General features: G+C 44.8%; 1 protein-coding gene across 1 annotated transcript; it reads left to right on the top strand.

The window, feature by feature from the left end:
* Nucleotides 1-927: 927 nt before the first annotated feature.
* si:ch211-255p10.4 (serine/threonine-protein kinase BRSK2) lies at nt 928-18,983 on the top strand. The gene is made up of 19 exons (XM_036573278.1): nt 928-1,389; nt 1,466-1,560; nt 2,888-2,973; nt 3,076-3,216; nt 3,566-3,682; nt 5,673-5,706; nt 5,838-5,906; nt 6,217-6,363; nt 7,825-7,856; nt 8,113-8,277; nt 10,113-10,210; nt 10,354-10,504; nt 11,103-11,163; nt 12,117-12,396; nt 12,551-12,599; nt 15,272-15,395; nt 15,496-15,703; nt 15,807-15,896; nt 18,603-18,983. The coding sequence occupies exons 1-19, from the start codon at nt 1,305-1,307 to the stop codon at nt 18,782-18,784; spliced, it is 2,214 nt and encodes a 737-aa protein (XP_036429171.1). The 5' UTR covers nt 928-1,304; the 3' UTR covers nt 18,785-18,983.
* The last annotated feature ends 1,014 nt before the right edge of the window (nt 18,984-19,997 follow it).

Genomic DNA, 19,997 nt, shown 5'->3' with positions numbered 1-19,997 from the left:
CTACAAAGAGAAAATAAAAAAGCAGAAAAAACCTCTGAAAAGAAGAGGATTATGGACTAAAACCCAAACAGAGAGATGCTGCGGGGGAGTGCGCAGAGCCAGTCAGGAAGGGAGGGGCCGGGAGGAAGAGGGACCCGGATGCTGCTGCTGCTGCTGCTGCTTCGAAGCAGAGCGTTATATTTTTTTCCCGCGCCTGTATTCCGCCAAATCCCCGCCGCCCCTGCGCTGCGATTGGGCAGAAGCGTCCCTCCTGCACTGTGATTGGCTAAGAGTTCGCTGCCCGCGGGATGCTGCTAGCCAATCCGAGCGCGGGAGTAGGAAGCGCTGGCCAATCGCAGCGCGGCGAGGGCGGGACTTGTCCGAATTCGGGTGGGGAAAAAAATAACGCAGGAGGCGAAGGAGGGAAGAGGAGACCGTTAGAGAGATTTTACGTGAAGACGTTTAAATCGCGGTTCGCGAGGCTGTTTGGGGCCCGAACGGGAGCCTCCAAACCGGCTTCGGAGCACGATTCGAGGTTGTTTTTGTGCGGAAAGCGGTGAAGGGGGAGCAGGAGGAGAAGGAGAAGGAGGAGGAGGACACGGCGGAGGAGAGAGAGTGAGAGAGAGAGAGAGAGGGAGAAGATGCTGAGGGAGGGAGGGGGAGCGGAGGGCTCCGGAGACGGTTGTTTCGCCTGAAAACAGAGCCGTTATCCCGGGTTTGAACAGCGCCATGAGCCGAGACGAGGCGACCGAGCACTTAAGGTTCACCAGCGAAACTTTGTGGGGCCGTTAAAGTGGCCGAGGATGGCTTAGCTCGTCTGAAAAACGGCTAACATGCAGGGGAGCCTCACCTGCGATAAACAGGCCTCGGAAGCATCTTTTCAAATTCCGTAACGGCTTCGGCTACGATACGCTTCGCTAATGACTCTCGTTTAACCGTCACTGAGCGCTTAACGGTCAGGGCAGCTGCTGGCTCCTCTGACGGGGAGAAAAAGGGCCTGAAAGCTGATGGATAAATCTAGAAACTGTGGTAGCTTTTGCGTGGCCGGTAGCTTAGCATCCTGTCAGTCCTGTCAGCCCTGCCTGAAGCTAATATAGACCATGAAACAGGAGATTTTTCAGCTGACTTGAGCTCCAGAAATCAGTAACGGTAACTAAACAGCGCAGACATGGCGGGGTCCGTCAGAAGCAGCCTTGAGACGCAGGCCAGGCCGCTCGGACATGCCTGAGGAAAACGATTCCAGTATGTTTTAGGATGTTCTGAGAGAAACAGTGAGCTATAACAGCAAGGTTTCCTCCCTGAAACGAGCCGCTTTAGCCTTAGCCATGTCGAAGGAACTGTCCGTCAGCCAGACGGCTCAGTACGTTGGGCCTTACCGGCTGGAGAAAACGCTGGGCAAAGGACAGACAGGTAAGGAGAGCGCCGGTTTCCTCATTAAATCGCTTTGTCGGAACAGTTTGCTGAATGTGTGAACGATGCTGTGCAGGTTTGGTCAAACTCGGCATTCACTGCATCACTGGACAGAAAGTGGCCATCAAGATAGTGAACCGAGAAAAGCTCTCAGAGTCTGTGTTGATGAAGGTAAGAGAAAGTTCCGGGTTACTGTTTTGTTTTAAAGCCTGAATTATAATTGCTGATGCATTAATTTTAGCTTTAATTATTATAATTCTATGCTTGACTGGCCACTTTGTTGGAAACACCTACCCTATGCTACCACTGACTGACCACTTGGTCAGAAACGCCTGCCTTGCGCTTCCACGGTGGCCACTTTATCAGAATCACCCACCTTGTGCTTCCACAGAGTGGCCACTTTATTAGAAACACCGACCCTGTGCTTCCACAGAGTGGCCGCTTTATCAGAAACACCCACCTTGTGCTTCCACAGAGTGGCCACTTTATTAGAAACACCGACCCTGTGCTTCCACAGAGTGGCCGCTTTATTGGAAACACCCACCTTGTGCTTCTACAGAGTGGCCGCTCTATTAAAAACACCCACATTGTGCTTCCATTGATTGGTCACTTTATTAGAAACACCCACCTTGCGCTTCCACTGGCTGGCCACTTTATTAGAATCACCCACCTTGTGCTTCCACTGACTGGCCACTTTATTAGAAACACCCACCTTGTGCTGCTACTGGGTGGCCACTTTATCAGAAAAACCCACCTTGTGCTTCCATTGAGTGGCCACTTTATTAGAAACACCCACCTTGTGCTTCCATAGAGTGGCCACTCTATTAGAAACACCCACCCTGTACTTCCACAGAGTGGCCACTTTATTAGAAACACCCACCTTGTGCTTCCACAGTGGCCACTTTATTAGAAACACCCACCTTGTGCTTCCATTGACTGGCCACTTTATTAGAAACACCCACCTTGTGCTTCTACTGAGTGGCCACTTCATTAGAGGCACCTAACTAGCCTCTACCTTTTTAGGTCCGCTGTATAGCATAGTTGCAGGCTGTAGCCCATCTTTTGCTCAATTCATCAGCTGCTCTCCATTACTGGTCAATTTCTGACCACAGGACTGCTGTCCAGATATTATTTGGCTGGTGGACCATTCTCAGCACAGCAGTGTTGCTGGGTTTTGTCACATGTTAGTGTCACTGCTGGGTTGTGAGGGCTCTACCATCCAAAAATATCCAGCCAAGAGCAGCTCTGTGGTCAGAAACTGACCAGTGATGAAGGGCTAGAGAATACACAGATTGTGCATCAACATTTGGGCTGCAGGTGGAGCTGCCAGGCAGGTGTTTCTCATAAACTGGCCAGTGAGTGTGTGTTTGAGATAAGAAAATGAAGAAGTTTAGTAATCGACTGGCCGAATGTTCAGACTGATCTTCTGGTCTAATTAGTAAGGCTGGAGATGCTTGTACAGCTTGTAATTATGCTCTCTCTCCTTCTCTCCTTCCAGGTGGAAAGAGAAATCGCAATCTTAAAGCTAATCGAGCATCCGCATGTCTTGAAACTGCATGACGTTTATGAGAATAACAAGTACCTGTGAGTTCTCTTCCTTTTCCCAGCATCCATGAAAATCTCTCATCACCTCCTTGTTGTCTTTTTTTAATATCATGCTCCAACACGCATGTGTCACTCTCTCAGATATCTGGTGTTGGAGCACGTATCCGGCGGAGAGCTTTTCGATTATCTGGTGAAGAAAGGGAGACTGACGCCCAAAGAGGCCAGAAAATTCTTCAGACAAATCATATCGGCTCTGGATTTCTGTCACAATCACTCCATCTGGTAACGCATGCGAACGTTCACAGTTCATCACATAGGCTAAATCGACGAAAAGTGAAACGAGGCCGGGGGGAAGTCGACATCACTGATAAGAGCTTTGCTTTAGATAAGGCTTTAATCTCTCAATCGTCAGCTGTTTCAGTGTGAAGTACTTAACTGTATTGCACTTTATCCATGTTAGCTGATTTGTTTTTTGCCCGTTCTTGCCTGAAAGTGCACTGCAGTGTTCTGCAGGGCCGGGCGGCCGGGGTTTTGCGATCTGATCGTCACTGTCATTGCTGTGTTTTGGTGAGTGTTGTCTGCCTGTGGTTGGTAAACCGTGGCTTTGTGGTGCTGTGTGGTTCCCCTCCAGTCACAGAGATCTGAAGCCAGAGAACCTCCTGCTGGATGAAAAGAATAATATCAGAATCGCTGACTTTGGCATGGCCTCACTACAGGTGGGGGACAGTCTGCTAGAGACAAGCTGTGGGTGAGTACAGTGAGTGTGAATGCTTGTACTATGTATGCAGCAGTGTTCATGTTTTGACTGCTCAATGACCTCGTAATTCACAGGAGCCTGTGACACAGGGTGAAAATGTACACAGGACAAATGAGGCATTTTAGGCCCAGTCCCATTTCACCCCTCGCCCCCACCACTTAGCCCTTAGCCCTCCGCTTTGAGCGTTCACGTCTATGGGTCAAAAATGACAATTTTCTTAGTTTAATGTAGTTTCATGTATATATTATGGTCCTTTTCTTCATAACAAGCATTAAACATCGCTAATAGCCTAATAGTAGCTAGCTAAATTTCCTGTTCCACCTTAAATAGTCCAGCAGTTCTGATGCCCGAAGCGCCAGAATGTAACTGCTGCTCCATTTAAGGTGGAACAGGAAAATTAGAACAAGAATCTGGTGAATATCTGAAGAATTAGGGGTGGGTGATAATAAATAATTGCCCCCCTCTTTGAAGGCATATGATGCCCTAAATGTAACTAAAGCCCAGCAGTGAGGAGCTGAACTTTACCCTCCTCTGCTGTCACTGCAGACTGGCAGGGTCGCCTACAGAGCAGCGCTGGTAGCTGTTAATGAAGTGATGCTCTTTTTATTTGAGGGTCCCATTTCAGAGGGAAGATTTCAACCACGACCCCTTGTAGCTCAGTTCTAAGGGGCAAAGTGACGAGTGTTTTTGTGACTGTCCCTTTAAGATTAACGTATATGTAAATGAGCTCTGTAAACTTCTCTTTGGATGGTATATTTGCTTCCTAACAGCCAGTAAAAAGCGTTTAATAGTTTTCTCCACACCTTTTGCTCCAGTACCGCAGTAACAACACTCCCTATGATTTTAGTGTGAATGAGATGGGTAACTTCTAAGTGGCCATATGTCAATATATTCAAGGTTGTGACATCACAGCCACAGTTAATTCAAAACAGGGTGTATTTGTGTCTATGGCTGTGTTCACACAGCAGGTAAAAGTGGCCCAAATCTGAGCTTTTTCTTTATATTTGACAGATGTGTGTCTGTGTAGCAGTGTGAACAGCAAAAAAGACTCAATCTGACATTTTCAGTTTAGATTTAAGACGCTTTCATAGGTGGCTCTGAAATCCGATACGTATCTGATCTGCCACAATGCGACTCAGTCTGAACAGCCACATCGGAATTCATGCGACTTTTACATCAAACCAACTCGACATTCGTCATAATTTCATGCTGCCGAGACTCATAAACATTTGGGCTGATGTTTCTGTACAGACAAAGTTAGAAGGCACTTAGCGCAACCGCTCCGCGTTTGAAGAGATTTCTGACGAAATGACCGAACGTGGCCGTAGGAGAACGAGGCTGCAGCATCGAAAGTCTGAAAGCGAAGTTTAAAGAATCTGAGGACGCGAATCAAAGAAGTGACCGCGCCCTTTTTATGGCGAGCTGAACACATTCTGGGTGATGAGCCCAGCTGTCAGTCCTTGAAGCTTCATGATGGCTCCTGTGATGCTGGCGAAGATGAAGCTGATCCTCCGGGAGCGACTGGCGCTCGTTGGCAGTCGTGATTGTTTACCTCTGGATGAGCCGTGAAGCAGCATGACACGTTCTTTTGCGCATGCGGCTCAGTTTAGGAGCTGATCTGTTCAGACTGATGTCTCATACAGATCACATTTAAATGATAATGTGAACAGCCAAACAAAAAAATAGGATTTGGTGAGAAAATCAGGTTTGGGCCACTTTAACCTGCTGTGTGAACATGGCCATAGTTTCCATATATGGGCCGTATGGACTGATGTGTGGTACGTTTTGAAACTGAGGCTACCTGGTACAACAAACTCTTACTTCAGAAATGCAAGGAAAATGTGGTTTTACAAGATATGAGCCCTTTAACTGTGTGTAGTTTTTATTACCAGTTGGCTTGGATAGGTTTTTGCAAATTTGCAACTGTGGGATTGTTTTCACTTTGATTTGAAATTTCAATCTCTCCTCTCTTTCTTTCAAGGTCCCCACACTATGCTTGTCCAGAAGTGATCCGGGTGAGTCCATGTCGATCTCAGTTCATATGTGCTCTCCTCTCCTACTAGGACACAAACCCAGTTAGGTTGAACAGTAGTAATTATGCAGTGAGGGAATAAACCTAACATGTTTCCATGTGGATGTGTTGCAGGGGGAGAAGTATGATGGCCGGCGAGCGGACGTGTGGAGCTGTGGTGTGATTCTCTTCGCGTTGCTTGTGGTGAGGATGTTCTCTCTGTCCTTAACAGCATCTGCCCAACACCCCTCTCTCTCTCTGTCCTCTGTCATTCCCCATATTATGCAGCTCCATCGCTTATTCATTGCTCATCCATTGCTCACAGTCACAGGTTGATAAGCAGTCTTAAATTCCCAGGACTGTTACATCCTAAAGCTTATTATTCCGTAACTACATGGAAAAACAGTCTGAGAGTTATTCTAAGTTATAGGGGTGAGGGATGGCATCCTGGACCTGCCTTTTTGTGTCTTTACAACTTCTACTTTTTGACCCCTGTTTGTTCTCCTCCACGCAGGGCGCCCTCCCCTTCGACCACGACAATTTGCGGCAGCTGCTGGAGAAGGTGAAAAGTGGGGTGTTCCACATGCCCCACTTCATCCCGCCGGACTGCCAGGCTCTGCTGCGCGGCATGATCGAGGTTGACCCAGAAAAGAGGCTCACGGTGAGGGCGCAGGGGGTCCGTGTACTTTGTGAAGTCTTGACTCATCTGTTCAGCCCCACTAGATTTAGCTGAGGCAGCTGGTTTAACTGATGCTTTGGTTTGTGGTGATTCTTTTGCTCCATGCTGTGGATTTATAGCCTGAAGCATTACAATAATTTCATGGATAGTTAATTAATTACTTTTACATTCATTTATGTTGTTTTTTCTTTTTCTTTGATAGTTTTCTTGTCAAATAATGATAAAAACATGGCAAAACAAACCCTGTACTTATAACAAAATGTTTAGAAACAGCCTTTTTTGAGAAATTAACTTCAATATACAACATTCTTTTGTTTTTGTTGGCATTAACTATAATGGGTTAACAGGGATGATATACTTCAAATATAACATCATTTTCGTCAAAATGTCACTGAGGTATGAGTCCATATGGTGCGCTGTGAGCCTCTTTCTGAGCAGAACTTTTAATCACGGCGTTTTTGGTTCTGAGATCTGAGGTCTTCTTAGGTATATTTACAGCAGCATGTTTCGTAATAGTTTGATTTCATTTAGTTCTTTTGCCATTTAAAGTATACAGCCAGCTTTAGTCAGTGAGCGGATTGTGTTGCTGCTGACACAAAAGTATGTTAGTACTGATACACTGAGATCTAGTATGGAGTTCAGTACACCCTAGAGAGATTTAGGGTTATTAAAGCGGCCTCACAGGTCTCACAAGTGATAAACCAGCTTGATCCACAGAACTGTGCTGAGTCTAAGCCAAAAAGGACATTAGAAACAAACTACCTCCGGCTCTTCACAGCTGGAGCTTCAAAGAAGTTCAAGCTACTTGAATCTGTTCAGGGCCCGGATTCACAAAAGTGTCTTAAGAAAGAAAATCTTTTTAAATGTGTTTTTTCTTAACTTTATTCTTAAGAAAAAATGAGAAATTGTTATTCTTCAAATAACCTCTTTAGAAAGATAAAGATTTTATTCTTTTTCCTAACTACTTTCTTAAAAATAATTCTAAGAACGAGTGTTATTCTTGAAAATATTATGTTCTTAAACGTTTTCTTAACCTTACGACAGCCTCATATTTGTCTTAGGCTGTCCGAGTTAACAAAGGAAGCATCTAAATTTATCACGGACGCTGCTTCTGCTGTTCCCGCCCGTCCTTGTCCGTCACCCCACAGTTGGCATATTTTCCAAGATGGATTTTTTTCCTGTTGGCTGTTTCTTCCACCATCACCTCTTGTTATTGTTCGCTACATCTTTTAAACGCTTGGTTTGGTGTTTTTCCTCCGCTTTGCCCGTTTGAGTAGGTCAAACTAAATAACGGAAATAACAATTAATTAAAATTCAAAATAGGTTCAGGCGCTCTCAGGTTTTCCTTTGTGTCAGCATTCAGTTACAGCACCTTCAGTTACAGCGCCATCTGCTTGCGAACAGACTGTACTAATCGCTCCATCTGTTGTCCTCTCCCTGCAGCTAGAGGAAATTCAGAAGCACGCCTGGTATCAGTGAGTATTGATTATTTCTGTCTGAGCCACTGTGGTCAATCCATGGTGATGCATTGCAGCTGCATAGCATGAATTTTTCCATGGCTGCATGCGTGGGTGCATGTGTGTGTACAAGTCCCTGCGCTAGAAAAACGGTAACGATGATAAACCTTCTGTTTAGAGTGTTCAGAAGCATGTTGGATGTTTGGTCAGTGTTTATAACAGTGTAACAGTGTGAAAGTAATGTGGAACATGTGTGTGTGTATGTGTATCCCAGGGCAGGCCGCAATGAACCATGTCCAGAGCAGCCGGCGCCGAGGCGCGTGTGTGTGAAGAGAATCCTCTCTCTGACCGAGCTGGACCCAGACGTGCTGGAGAGCATGCACTCTCTGGGCTGCTTCCGAGACCGAGTCAAACTTACTCGAGACCTGCAATGTGAAGAGTGAGCATAGAAAAGTCCCAGCAACACAGAACTGTCAGTTAGGGATGAGTATTTTAGTGAACATTGATCTCCGAATTTATAAGGCATTATTGAGAAATATTCAAATAACACCCCTCCGTCCCCAACACCACGGAAAAAAACAGTATAGGAATCTTGGCTACAGGCTACTATGCCAGACACATCATTAGACAGTAACAGGAGACAGTGATGCCACTTAGCACATCTTACTGTAGGCCCTTTTCACAAGAAACAGGAGTGTGTAAACGCTGGGTAAAACAAGTTCCGCTATTGCCTTATGGGCAGTTATTAACCTCAACAAATACAGGCGGTCGTATCACTTCAGCCACCACAGAAAGGTGTCTGATTTTATCTTTGTCATAGTTGCCAAGAGCTCCATCGCTCCAGAGTTCCACTGCTCCACAGCCCAATGCTGGGGGCCGTATACCCCTCTAGCCCATGCTTGGCGCTGGGCATGGTGATCTTAGGCTCATGTGCACCTGCTCTAGAGCGTCCTATTCTGTTGGATTTCTATGAAACGCCTATGTAAGCAATGGGGGACCTTAAAGTAGCTGAATTCACTTATTAGAAGGCCTGTCTGGATGCTTTTGGGCATAAAGCCTATCAGTGTTATAGTAAAAAAATGTTCTAGCATGGAGCATCAATAAAGACAAAAAGTGATGAAAATCTTTCGATCCTAATGAATAAATCTTCATCTAAACCGCTTATCCTTCTGGGTTGCGGTGGGGTGCTGGAGCCTATCCCAGCTGTCATTGAGCGGAAGGCAGGATACACCCTGGACAGGTCGCAAATGATATAGATACATTCAAAAATATAGCATCACAATACTCAATATGCATCATGATATTTTTATATATATATATTTTATATAAGCACCGGTCCTCTCATCAGGAGATCGCAAGCTTGATCCTTGGTGATGCTGCAGCCATCCGTGGCCGGGAGCCCAAAAGAACACAATTGGCCTCGGTCTATGGGTGGGTAGGATGGCCTCCCACCATCTCCTCCCATCACCCAGCGCGATGCTAGCCAGCGCAGGGGTCTGTTAGCTGACGTAACAGATCTGGCGGTTAGTGTTCTCCTCTGAGCGCGTTCAGCTGTCCAGTGATGTTGCGTGAGCGGCAGTTCGAAAAGATGTGATTGCACTTCGCAGTTCTCGAAGGAAGCCTGTGCCAGCCTTCCCCCTCCTAGCGCTGGTGGTGTCGTGTTATTGGAGGAGTCCTAACTAGTGGGTGGAACTGGATATGACTAAATTAGGGGGGAAAATTAGGAAAAATCAAACAAAAAAGATGTCCAAAACTGAGTACAATTATTTTAATTCAACATTTCACACATCGCGCTACACTAAATTCAGTTAAATGAGCCTAATAATGATCTCTGTAATAAAACACGCTTTTTTTGGTGTTGAAGTACTGACGATATTCATGATGTGCTCTGAAAAGCATATGGAGATATGATGTGATGTAATTTATCATGTTACTGATAATATAGTCATATTGAACACCCCTAGGTACAGGCAGGCTGTCCTAACAGTGTGACCTTTTGCTCTCTGTGTACAAATTAAAAATAATTTAAAATGATTTAAAATTAAAAACACACACTAAATTAACATGTTTGTGCTACATTTGCTCATTGATTTGAATGAGACTTTTTCCAGCGTTCTGTAAACTTGCTCCTCTGTTCTGTAAACATTTGTGTTGGAGCATGAAAAGATCACTTGGTACAGATGTATGGCAGTGATAGCTTGTGGATTTTAATAGTAGTAATGATAAATAAATGACAGGAACAGCAGTATATTTCTCTCTGTCTGTCTCACGTAGGGATAATCAGGAGAAGATGATATACTATCTCTTACTGGACCGTAAGGAACGATATCCCAGCTATGAGGACGAGGACTTGCCGCCCAGAAACGATGTAGGTGAGTACAGCTGAGTGGTCCAGTTCTTTTGAATGAGATCACCGATCACTTGGTTAGTCGTGACTCTTCTATGGTGTTTTTTCATAATGTCAGGGTCAGGGGTCAGTCTGACCTTATTTGTGTGTGTTGGTGAGTTGTTGCAGATCCTCCTCGTAAGCGCGTCGACTCACCCATGCTGACCCGTCACGGTCGCTGCCGGCCAGAGAGGAAGAGTCTGGAGGTGCTGAGTGTGACGGAGCAGGGCTCACCTACACCCCCTCGGAGAGCGCTGGACACCTCCGCGCACAGCCAGAGGTATATACACATAAACAGACATACAGTGTGAGCACTTACACTGGCTCCAGTGATGCGGTACCAAGTTACTCCTAACCTTGAAGGGAAATTCCACCCATATTTTGCATAATTCAATGGTAGAGATCTAAACAAAGACAATCAGAGTGGTTTGGTGTGAAGTGGTTCATTGTAGAGACTAGAAAACAATGTCTCAGGCTTCAGGCAGTGTATTCGTAACAATTTTATGTAATATCTTTTTGGGAGGGAGCGTTTAGAGGCGTTAAATGCTATGGAGTCAGTGAATAGACTCTGACACTGAATGGTGAATTTCCTGTCAAACCACTCTGAATGACTTTGTTTACATCTTAACAAGTTAATTATGCAGATATTTAAAAATATCATGGGAATTTACCTTTAACCATATAGCAGAAAATTAAAACAAAAAGTAGAACTTGAAGTGTTTTTTCACATTATTATATTTTACACCCTCTTTTATTGTGCAAATAAAAATAAGTGTTTTATGGCGTGACGCAAAATATGCCTTACATTTTCAATTTGTATCTTATATATAATATCTTCAGTGCTGACTGCTTGTTTTCACTGCTTCGCTCCTGCACAGATCACGATCAGTAAGTGGAGCATCGACTGGTCTGTCTTCCAGCCCTCTGAGCAGTCCGAGGGTAAGGGCTTGTGCGCCAGCGCATTTCCCTATTTCGTTATTTGCATTTTTGGATGGAGTCATTTTTTTTTAAATGGTAGCATTTGTAGTCCAAACGCAATATGAATTTGTGTATAATATGATCTAATGCTGTTCCATATTTTACATCATTTTTTCGAGAATGTTCAAGACACTCATAACACAGTTCATGTTCTCATTATTCCACCATTCACTAGAGTCAGTCACACACACATCCTTTCAGAGCACTTTCCATATTCGCTGCTGTTCAAAGGCTTGGAATCACTTTTCATGTCATTAATTGCTGTTATTATATGATAGTTATTCATGCATTGTAGATAATTTAAATACTATAAACATCAAGCAGTGGTTTTGTTGAGTATTTTGAAACAATAAGAAGTTAAGGAATAAAATAATTTAATAACAAAATGTTATCTTATTAATTTTATGTAATTTTTCTCATTCCAGACGCCTCTAAAATTTCCAGTTATTTGAAACCTGTGAATTTAATTCCAAGCGTTTGAACTGTGATTCCAAACTTTTGAACACTAGTGTAGCCTCACTCTACATCTGTCATTTGTTAGCACTCATTGCTCATTTCCACTCCTTTCTTTCTCCCCATCCTTCGCCACCCTTCCTCACTCCCGCCGCTCCTCTGCTCCACGGCATCAGAGCCCGGTGTTCACTTTCAGCCAATCAGAAGTCACCGCCACCACCAAACCAGGAAGCGGCGGCACCACGCCGCGCCCCGCCCGCTCTCATGAGTCCAAGACTCAGACACTTCCGTCCAAGGCGCCCTCCGAGCGCCCCCACCTCCAGTCCATGAAGTCCCTCCCCCTGCACTCCCCTTCCTCTCGCTCGCCCTCACCCTCTCCGCTCCTCTCGCCCATCCCGCGCTTCCTCTTCTTACCTGCCGTCCTCAAGTCGATGACTAAAAGCTTCTATCCCGTGTCTCAGGTCACCCCTCAAGGCTCGCCCTTGCCCACCCCTCTGGGCACCCCCGTGCATCACCCCCACCACCCCCCCGCTACTCCCCCCTCCTCCTCTTCCTCCTCTTCCTCCTCCCGCGCTGAAGGAGGGGGCGTGGGCGTCGGCTCGCTCTCCTTGACTCCGCCCTCCAGTCCGGGAGGGGGCGGCGGCATGGCGGCCAGCAGCTCCGCCCACTGGAGGACCCGTCTCAACTCGTTCAAGAATAACCTGCTCGGGTCGCCGCGCTTCCACCGCCGCAAGCTGCAGGGTGGGGCAACCAGCTTTGTTACTGCACATGTTAACGCACGTTATACACTTCATTAAGTGTAATAATGACATAATTACTGTTACTGTTTGTTGATGGAACCAGAGCAATCAGTGTTTATAAACTTGTTTATAATCTTCGACTTTCTGGTTTTCAGTGCCCACTTCAGAAGACATGTCAAGCCTAACGCCAGAGTCCAGCCCTGAGTATGTATAACTAGAGCGCTGACAATAATCATATATGGTTTCTATTAGGGCTGGGCAACATGAAACATAAATCTAAAAAATACCATTCTATATCAAAAATAGTCATCACGCACACACGTGCCATCACAGCCTAGTGATGACTTTTAGCCAATAAGAAGTGAACTAGGTGGTAGCACCACACCCTGTCCCACCAGCTTTCACAAGTTTAAGGTTGCTTTCACACCTGCCTTGTTTGGTTTGGACCTTCTGACTTTTAGCAGGTGTGAAAGATGCTTTGGGCCTTGGTCCGGACCAAGGGACCAAAATTTGGTGCAGCCAAAAGAGGTGGTCTTGGTCCGGATCAAATTGAACCACTCCTCTTACTCCAAGACATTTTTCCTAGAAGTTGTGGCATTCTTTATTCTCCCTAATTTTAACACTAGCTAGCCAGAGAATAGCTAGAAAACAACTAGCTAGCTAACTCTCCTAACTGACATGCGGTTTGTGCAGTTATGAGTAAATGGCTAGACTCCTTCTCTCTCCCCATTGCCACTTAATGTACCAAACTGTAATGTGCACCAGAATGAGGAACCAAATACTCTTATCATTTTATCTAAAATACACTATATTGCCAAAAGTATTCGCTCGTCTGCCTTCACACGCATATGAACTTGAGTGACATCCCATTCTTAATCCATAGGGTTTAATATGATGTCGGCCCACCCTTTGCAGCTATAACAGCTTCAACTCTTCTGGGAAGGCTTTCCACAAGGTTTAGGAGTGTTTATGGGAATTTTTGACTGTTCTTCCAGAAGCACATTTGTGAGGTCAGACACTGATGATGGATGAGAAGGCCTGGCTCACAATCTCCACTCTAATTCATCCCAAAGGTGTTCTGTCAGGTTGAGGTCAGGACTCTGTGCTGGCCAGTCAAGTTCTTCCACACCAAACTCGCTCATCCATGTCTTTATGGACCTTGCTTTGTGCACTGGTGCGCAGTCATGTTAGAACAGGAAGGGGCCGTCCACAAACTGTTCCCACAAAGTTGGGAGCATGAAATTGTCCAAAATCTCTTGGTCTGCTGAAGCTTTAAGAGTTCCTTTCACTGGAACTAAGGGGCCGAGCCCAACTCCTGAAAAACAACCCACACCATAATCCCCCCTCCACCAAACTTTACACTTGGCACAATGCAGTCAGACAAGTACCGCCTCCTGGCAACCACCAAACCCAGACTCGTCCATCGGATTGCCAGACGAACCGTCACTCCAAAAAAAACGTCTCCACTGCTCTAGAGTCCAGTGGCGGCGCTCTACACCACTGCATTCCACGCTTTGCATTGCGTTTGGTGATGTAAGGCTTGGATGCAGCTGTTCGGCCATGGAAACCCATTCCATGAAGCTCTCTACGCTGTTCTTGAGCTAATCTGAAGGCCACATGAAGTTTGGAGGTCTGTAACGATTGACTCTGCAGAAAGTTGGTGACCTCTGCGCACTATGCGCCTCAGCATCCGCTGACCCCGCTCTGTCATTTTACGTGGCCGACCACTTCGTGGCTGAGTTGCTGTCGTTCCCAATCGCTTCCACTTTGTTATAATACCACTGACAGTTGACTGTGGAATATTTAGTAGTGAGGAAATTTCATGACCGGACTGTTGCACAGGTGCTTGGTTTTATATACCTGTGGCCATGGAAGTGATTGGAACACCTGAATTCAGTGATTTGGATGGGTGAGTGAATAGTTTTGGCAATATAGTGTACCTTGAATCAGTATCAAAAAATATGTTTGCATTGTCATTGGCTTAAAGGGCAATCCCACCAACTTTCATTTCTGCATAATTCAATCATTGATATGTAAACAAAGGTGGCTGGTAGCCTAGTGGCAGGAAAGGTGAGCCAGCAATTGGAAGCTTGTTGGTGCAAATCCCAGGAGTGCCTGAGTATATCTGGTTGTGCCCTTGGGCAAGGAATTTAAGCCCCCATTCCCCCCAGGCAGCACTGCTCTACTGGTGGCACTGTACTGCTCCCAGTATGGACAACAAAATAATAGGTTTCCCTTGTAGAATCAAGTGCACAAAACATTTAGAGTGGTGTAACATGAAATGGTTCATTGAAGAGAAACTTACCAACTCAGATTTCTTTACAGTGGTGGTGATAGGAACCAGGGGACACCATGACTACAACGCAAGAATAGCCATTTTATGACCAATAAACCTACATAAGATTTTATGTATATTGTTAAAAACAGTAAAATAGCGGTAAATTTGAAAATCATTTGTTACTATTTTTGCCTTACAACATCCTGATGTACCTTTCCATCATAAATGGATTACAAATGTTATTTGATAATGTTTAATGCCAAAACTATGTCTCAGACATCAGACTGTGTATTCATACCAGCGGCATTAATATCACTAGATGTTTGGTTCCTATCACCACCACTGTTAACAATTCTGACTCAATATGTTTCTCCAGGATGGAGCATTTCACACAAAACCACTCTGAGTGATTTTGTTTACATCTGAACCATTGTGCAGAAGATTGTGTAGAAAATTATGCTGAAATCAGTGAAACTCCCCTTTAATTATCGGTTTATCGCCCAGGCCTAGTTCTTATAAGCATTAGACCTCATGTTACATTAGCCCTCAGGTTCCTATTACCTGTTGTCTGGAACTGAATGTGTTTGTTTTCAAGCAGGCTGGCGAAGCGATCCTGGTTTGGGAACTTCATCAGTCTGGAGAAAGAGGAGCAGATTTTTGTGGTGATCAGAGACAAACCACTCAGCTCTATTAAAGCGGACATCGTCCACGCTTTTCTCTCTGTGAGTTTAATTCTCCTACAGAAATCAGTTGGGAGTCACATTGAGTGTAATATACTTATTAATCATCAAAACATTCTCTGTGTGTGTCTCTCTGTGTTAGATTCCATCCCTCAGTCACAGCGTGATCTCTCAGACAAGTTTTCGGGCGGAGTATAAATCTTCTGGAGGTCCGTCGGTCTTCCAGAAGCCTGTGAAGTTTCAGGTGGACATCTCCTTTTCTGAGGGAGAGAGGGAAAGGGAGAGGGAAAGAGAAAGGGAAGGAAAAAGAGATTATGGAATCTACAGTGTCACTTTTACCCTCATATCAGGTAAAAGATTTGAAAAAATAGTTTTAGAGCTTATCTTCCTCGTCAAAGCTACTGCATTTCCAAATATGGCTTGATCTCTATGAGTGCATGTGGGTCTGAACAGGTCCGAGTCGCAGGTTTAAGAGAGTGGTGGAGACGATTCAGGCCCAGCTGCTCAGCACGCATGACCAGCCCTCAGTACAGGCTCTTGCTGGTGAGTCACTGCATAAACAGAAAAACACTCATCTTGAGCTGCACAGATAGCAAGACTGCAAATAGATAGATTATAATATGGTGGTTGTTTTTCTACTTATAGTCTCTGTGATTTGCCTTGCATTATATTAACCCTATCAGACTGACCATCCTGCTAGCCGAATAAAATTGCACATTGTCCTTAGAGCATCACTGCTTGTCAGTTCACTAAGGCTACGTTTACACAGCAGGTAAAAGTGGCCCAAATCTGATTTTCTCACCAAATCCGATTTTTTTGTTTGGCTGTTCACATTGTCTTTTAAATGTGATCTGTATGCGACATCAGTCTGAACAGATCAGCTCCTAAACCGGCCCACATGCGCAAATCAACAATGCTTTACGTGGCTCATCCAGAGGTAAACAATCATGATGGCCAGTGAACGCCTGTCGCTCCCGGAGTGTTCAGTTTCGTCTTCGCCAGCATCGCAGGAGCGATTATAAATATAGTGGTTGACAGCTGGGCTCATCACCCACAGCGTGTTCGAGTTTGCCATGAAAAGGGCTCGTTATTTGGCCACGGCCACTTCTTTGGTTCGTATCCTTGTATTCTTTAACTTTTTTTTGATGCCGCAGCCTCATTCGAAGCCTCTTTGTACAGTTGCGATAAGTCTCTTCTAATTTTTTGGTATAGAAACATCAGCCTAAATGATTGGATTGACGTAAAAGTTGCATGAATTCCGATCTGGCTGTTCAGACTGAGTCGCATTGCCGCAGATCGGATACGTATCGGATTTCAGTACCACATATGAAAGTGTCTCAAATCGGAATTGAAAATGTCAGATTCAGTGTGTTTATCTGTTCACACTGACACACAGACACTTATGAAGTAAAAGATGGATTTGGGCCACTTTTACCTGCTGTGTAAACGTAGCCTAAGTGATGGGCATTTTGTCAGAGAATATAGAGATTGAGCTAACTAGCAATCTCCCGTTTCATGGTCAGTGTAGACAATTTCCATTCCTCATCAGAGCACTGCATATAAGCTCACCGGACAAAAAATTAGTCACCTGTGACTGAAACGTACCCAATAGCGTGTAATACCTCCACAAGCATGAATAACAGCTACGATTCGATTTGGCCTGGACTGGACAAGTTTCTGGATGTAGGAGACATCAATGTTCAGCCACTCTTGCATTAAAAAATTGCGCAGTTCGGCCAAATTTCTTGGATGCCTTCCCTGGTGTCTTACTCGTTGTTCCAAGTAGTCCCACAGATTTTCAAGAGGATTCAAATCTGGGGATTTTGCAGGTCAGTCCAGATGTGTAAATGCTCCTGAACGTTCATCATGCCAGTCAGTCACATTTGCAGCCCTGTGAATGTCATCTTGGAATACAGGGATAGGAACGTTATGTTCCTTGGTAAGATGATGAGCTAAAAGCAAAACCTGTTCGTCCAGCAGCTCAATGTAGGAACTGTGGTTCAAATTTACTGTCACCTCAACCAAAGGACCCATTTCTGCGTAATTAAAACACCCCCAGAACATCACAGAACTCCTCCAGCTTGAACCACACATTGAGGGCTTCCTGAGGTCTACGATGAACACGACGCCGAGCATCATTTACGTACAGGCAGAGACCAGATTCATCTGACCAGATAACACGTTTCCAGTCATGAACAGTCCAATTTTTGTGTTTCCACTGTAACTGGGCAACTTTGTGAGCAGAAGTGAGAAAAGGCCTCCTGCGTGCCACTCTGCTCCATATGTTCATGGTGTGCAGTTCCCTGTGGAGCGTTCTTTCAGAAATTGGTTGTGAAGAACCTGCCTTGACTTCTAACAGTAATTCTTGCCTGGAAGCGAAGCGATTTTTATTCACAAGCCATGAAACATGTTGACGGTCCGGGTCCGTCAGTTTCATCTTTCGGCCACAATTCTGATGGGAATTTCCTGTAGACTGAGATTTTTGCCACTGCTGGTCGACCCGTATGACCGGACGCTTCGACACACCTTCAGATTCAGCTACGACCTTTGACGTCCAAATGCAGTCACTCTTTTTTGCCAATCATTAACGACTCATTTTCCACACATTGAGCGAGACATTCACTGCACTGTGCCACCTCTTTTCAATCTATAAACCCCGTCACACACCCCGCAGATATTTATAGCCCAGTCATCCTCATGCAGGAACCTGAAGTTACTACCACCTTAAATACACAAGGTGACTAATTTTTTGCCCGTGGAGCTTACTTAAAAAATGGGTCATTCGTTCTGCTGCATTGCTTGCTCTATTCCTTTGTGCATAGATCAGTTTTCATCCACCAACTTTGGCCTGTTAGGATTAAAACAGTCAAAACAGTAATGAACAGCCTGCTTTGTTCTGACTGAAATCATGTGAACACTTTGATTTGCTAAAACAACACAGAACAACTGCAAAAAAAAACTATGATTTATTAGAGAAATGCTCATTTGCAAGTCACCGCCCATAGTAGAATACAGTTTAACAACTGACCCCTTAAACTGCACATTTAAGGCTTATTGTTCAGTAACTACTATGAAACAACTATACAAGTTATGCGGTTATAAGAGTGAGGAGTTGTGTAGGCGCACAAACAGATCTTGAGTGTTTAATTGATTTACAAATTGCAAATGATGCAACTCTAAAACTTATCTTTGCACGCTTCCATGCTTGCCTGGATTACTGACATTCTCACATAGCACCGCTTCCCGTAGACGAGAAGAACGGTCGTCCACCTGGAACGCCAACCAGGCAAAACTCGCGTCGCTCGGAAGGCGGGAGCGACCGCTGCGAGTGGGTTGACCGAGGAGAGAGCGGGGCGTTGCTCCAGCGAAGGGGCTCGGGCAAAGAGAGGACCCGCCTACTATCCTCCAACGGCACTCAGTCACAACCCTGAGCAGGAAGAGCCAACCAACATTTAGCATCCCACACACAGCCATGTGGTGACCATGGAAACACTCTTACAAACCTCATTCCCCTCCTTGCTACGTTACAGCATGCTGGTAATGTTGCGTTCTTTTTGTTTTCTGTTCTGTCAGATGGGTGCTTCTCCAAATTTCGGTGCAAACGAACACGTATCCACTTCACAAGATGAAAATTAGACAAGAAAAACCGCCAGATTAGTTTTAGGGGTTATCAGAATCGTGATATTGCAAATACTGTCGTCAATCCCAGTGTCTAATGTAAAAATGGTGAAGTTATTTACTATCTACTTCAGACTAGACGTGAAGTTTAAATCATTGCCAAAATTGGTTTCATTAACTCATCGTGACTGTTCTGAAATTAGTTCCTAACGTCCAACTCTGGCTCAGATGCCTTCTAGAAATAGAGAAGCTCTCAGAATCGTTCAGCTCTGGCCTTTATGGAGAGAAACCCACCCTACCTTTCTACAGCTTACTTAAGCAAATTTTGGATAGAAATATTCTACGAAAATGCGAGAGAACGTTTTTTTGAGCCATCAACTTCAACTTGCAGTGTTATCAGCATCACGTATTTCCACTAACAGATCACTGTAGTCAAATATGATATTCTTGCACATACTAGATACAAGATACACCCTCTGAATAACCAAACGGACTTGTATGCAATAAAGAACAATAAGCTAAAAGAGGTGCGGTCTTGAAAAAAGCTACGGTTGCTGAATCTTTCTGATTATTTTTTCCCAGCGCAAACTTGATTTCACACAGATGTATACTCAGCTTTTCTTACCTACTGCTTGTCATTATTGCGTATAATGGACGCAGTTCACGTAAGCCGGGTTTTCTAGGGTTTCTGCACGCCGAAATCACACCTTCCCATCGTCATCTATCAACGACATGAGTAGCAGTTTTGATTGTACCTCCTTGCATGTATTCTAGACCTTAAATCTGGCCTCAAAATGACCCCAGTGGCAGCCCGAAAAGCATGAGACAACATATGATTAGAAAAAAACAATAAATCATTCTGAGCCCACCAAATAATGCTGGAGCTTATTCCGAACTGCTAATGTAAAACGTTGAGCGCAGCGTCCCAGCGGATTTGAAAATTCTCCACAACATGTGAAACGGATCTTCGACTTCATCCTCTGTTGCTGCAAGACTTTTGGTTGAAGCCAAACAAAGTGAATGTCA

This window comes from Colossoma macropomum, unplaced genomic scaffold (assembly GCF_904425465.1).
Source record: "Colossoma macropomum unplaced genomic scaffold, Colossoma_macropomum, whole genome shotgun sequence".
Taxonomy (NCBI): Eukaryota; Metazoa; Chordata; class Actinopteri; order Characiformes; family Serrasalmidae; genus Colossoma; species Colossoma macropomum.
This window is presented reverse-complemented; position numbering and strand designations above follow the sequence as displayed.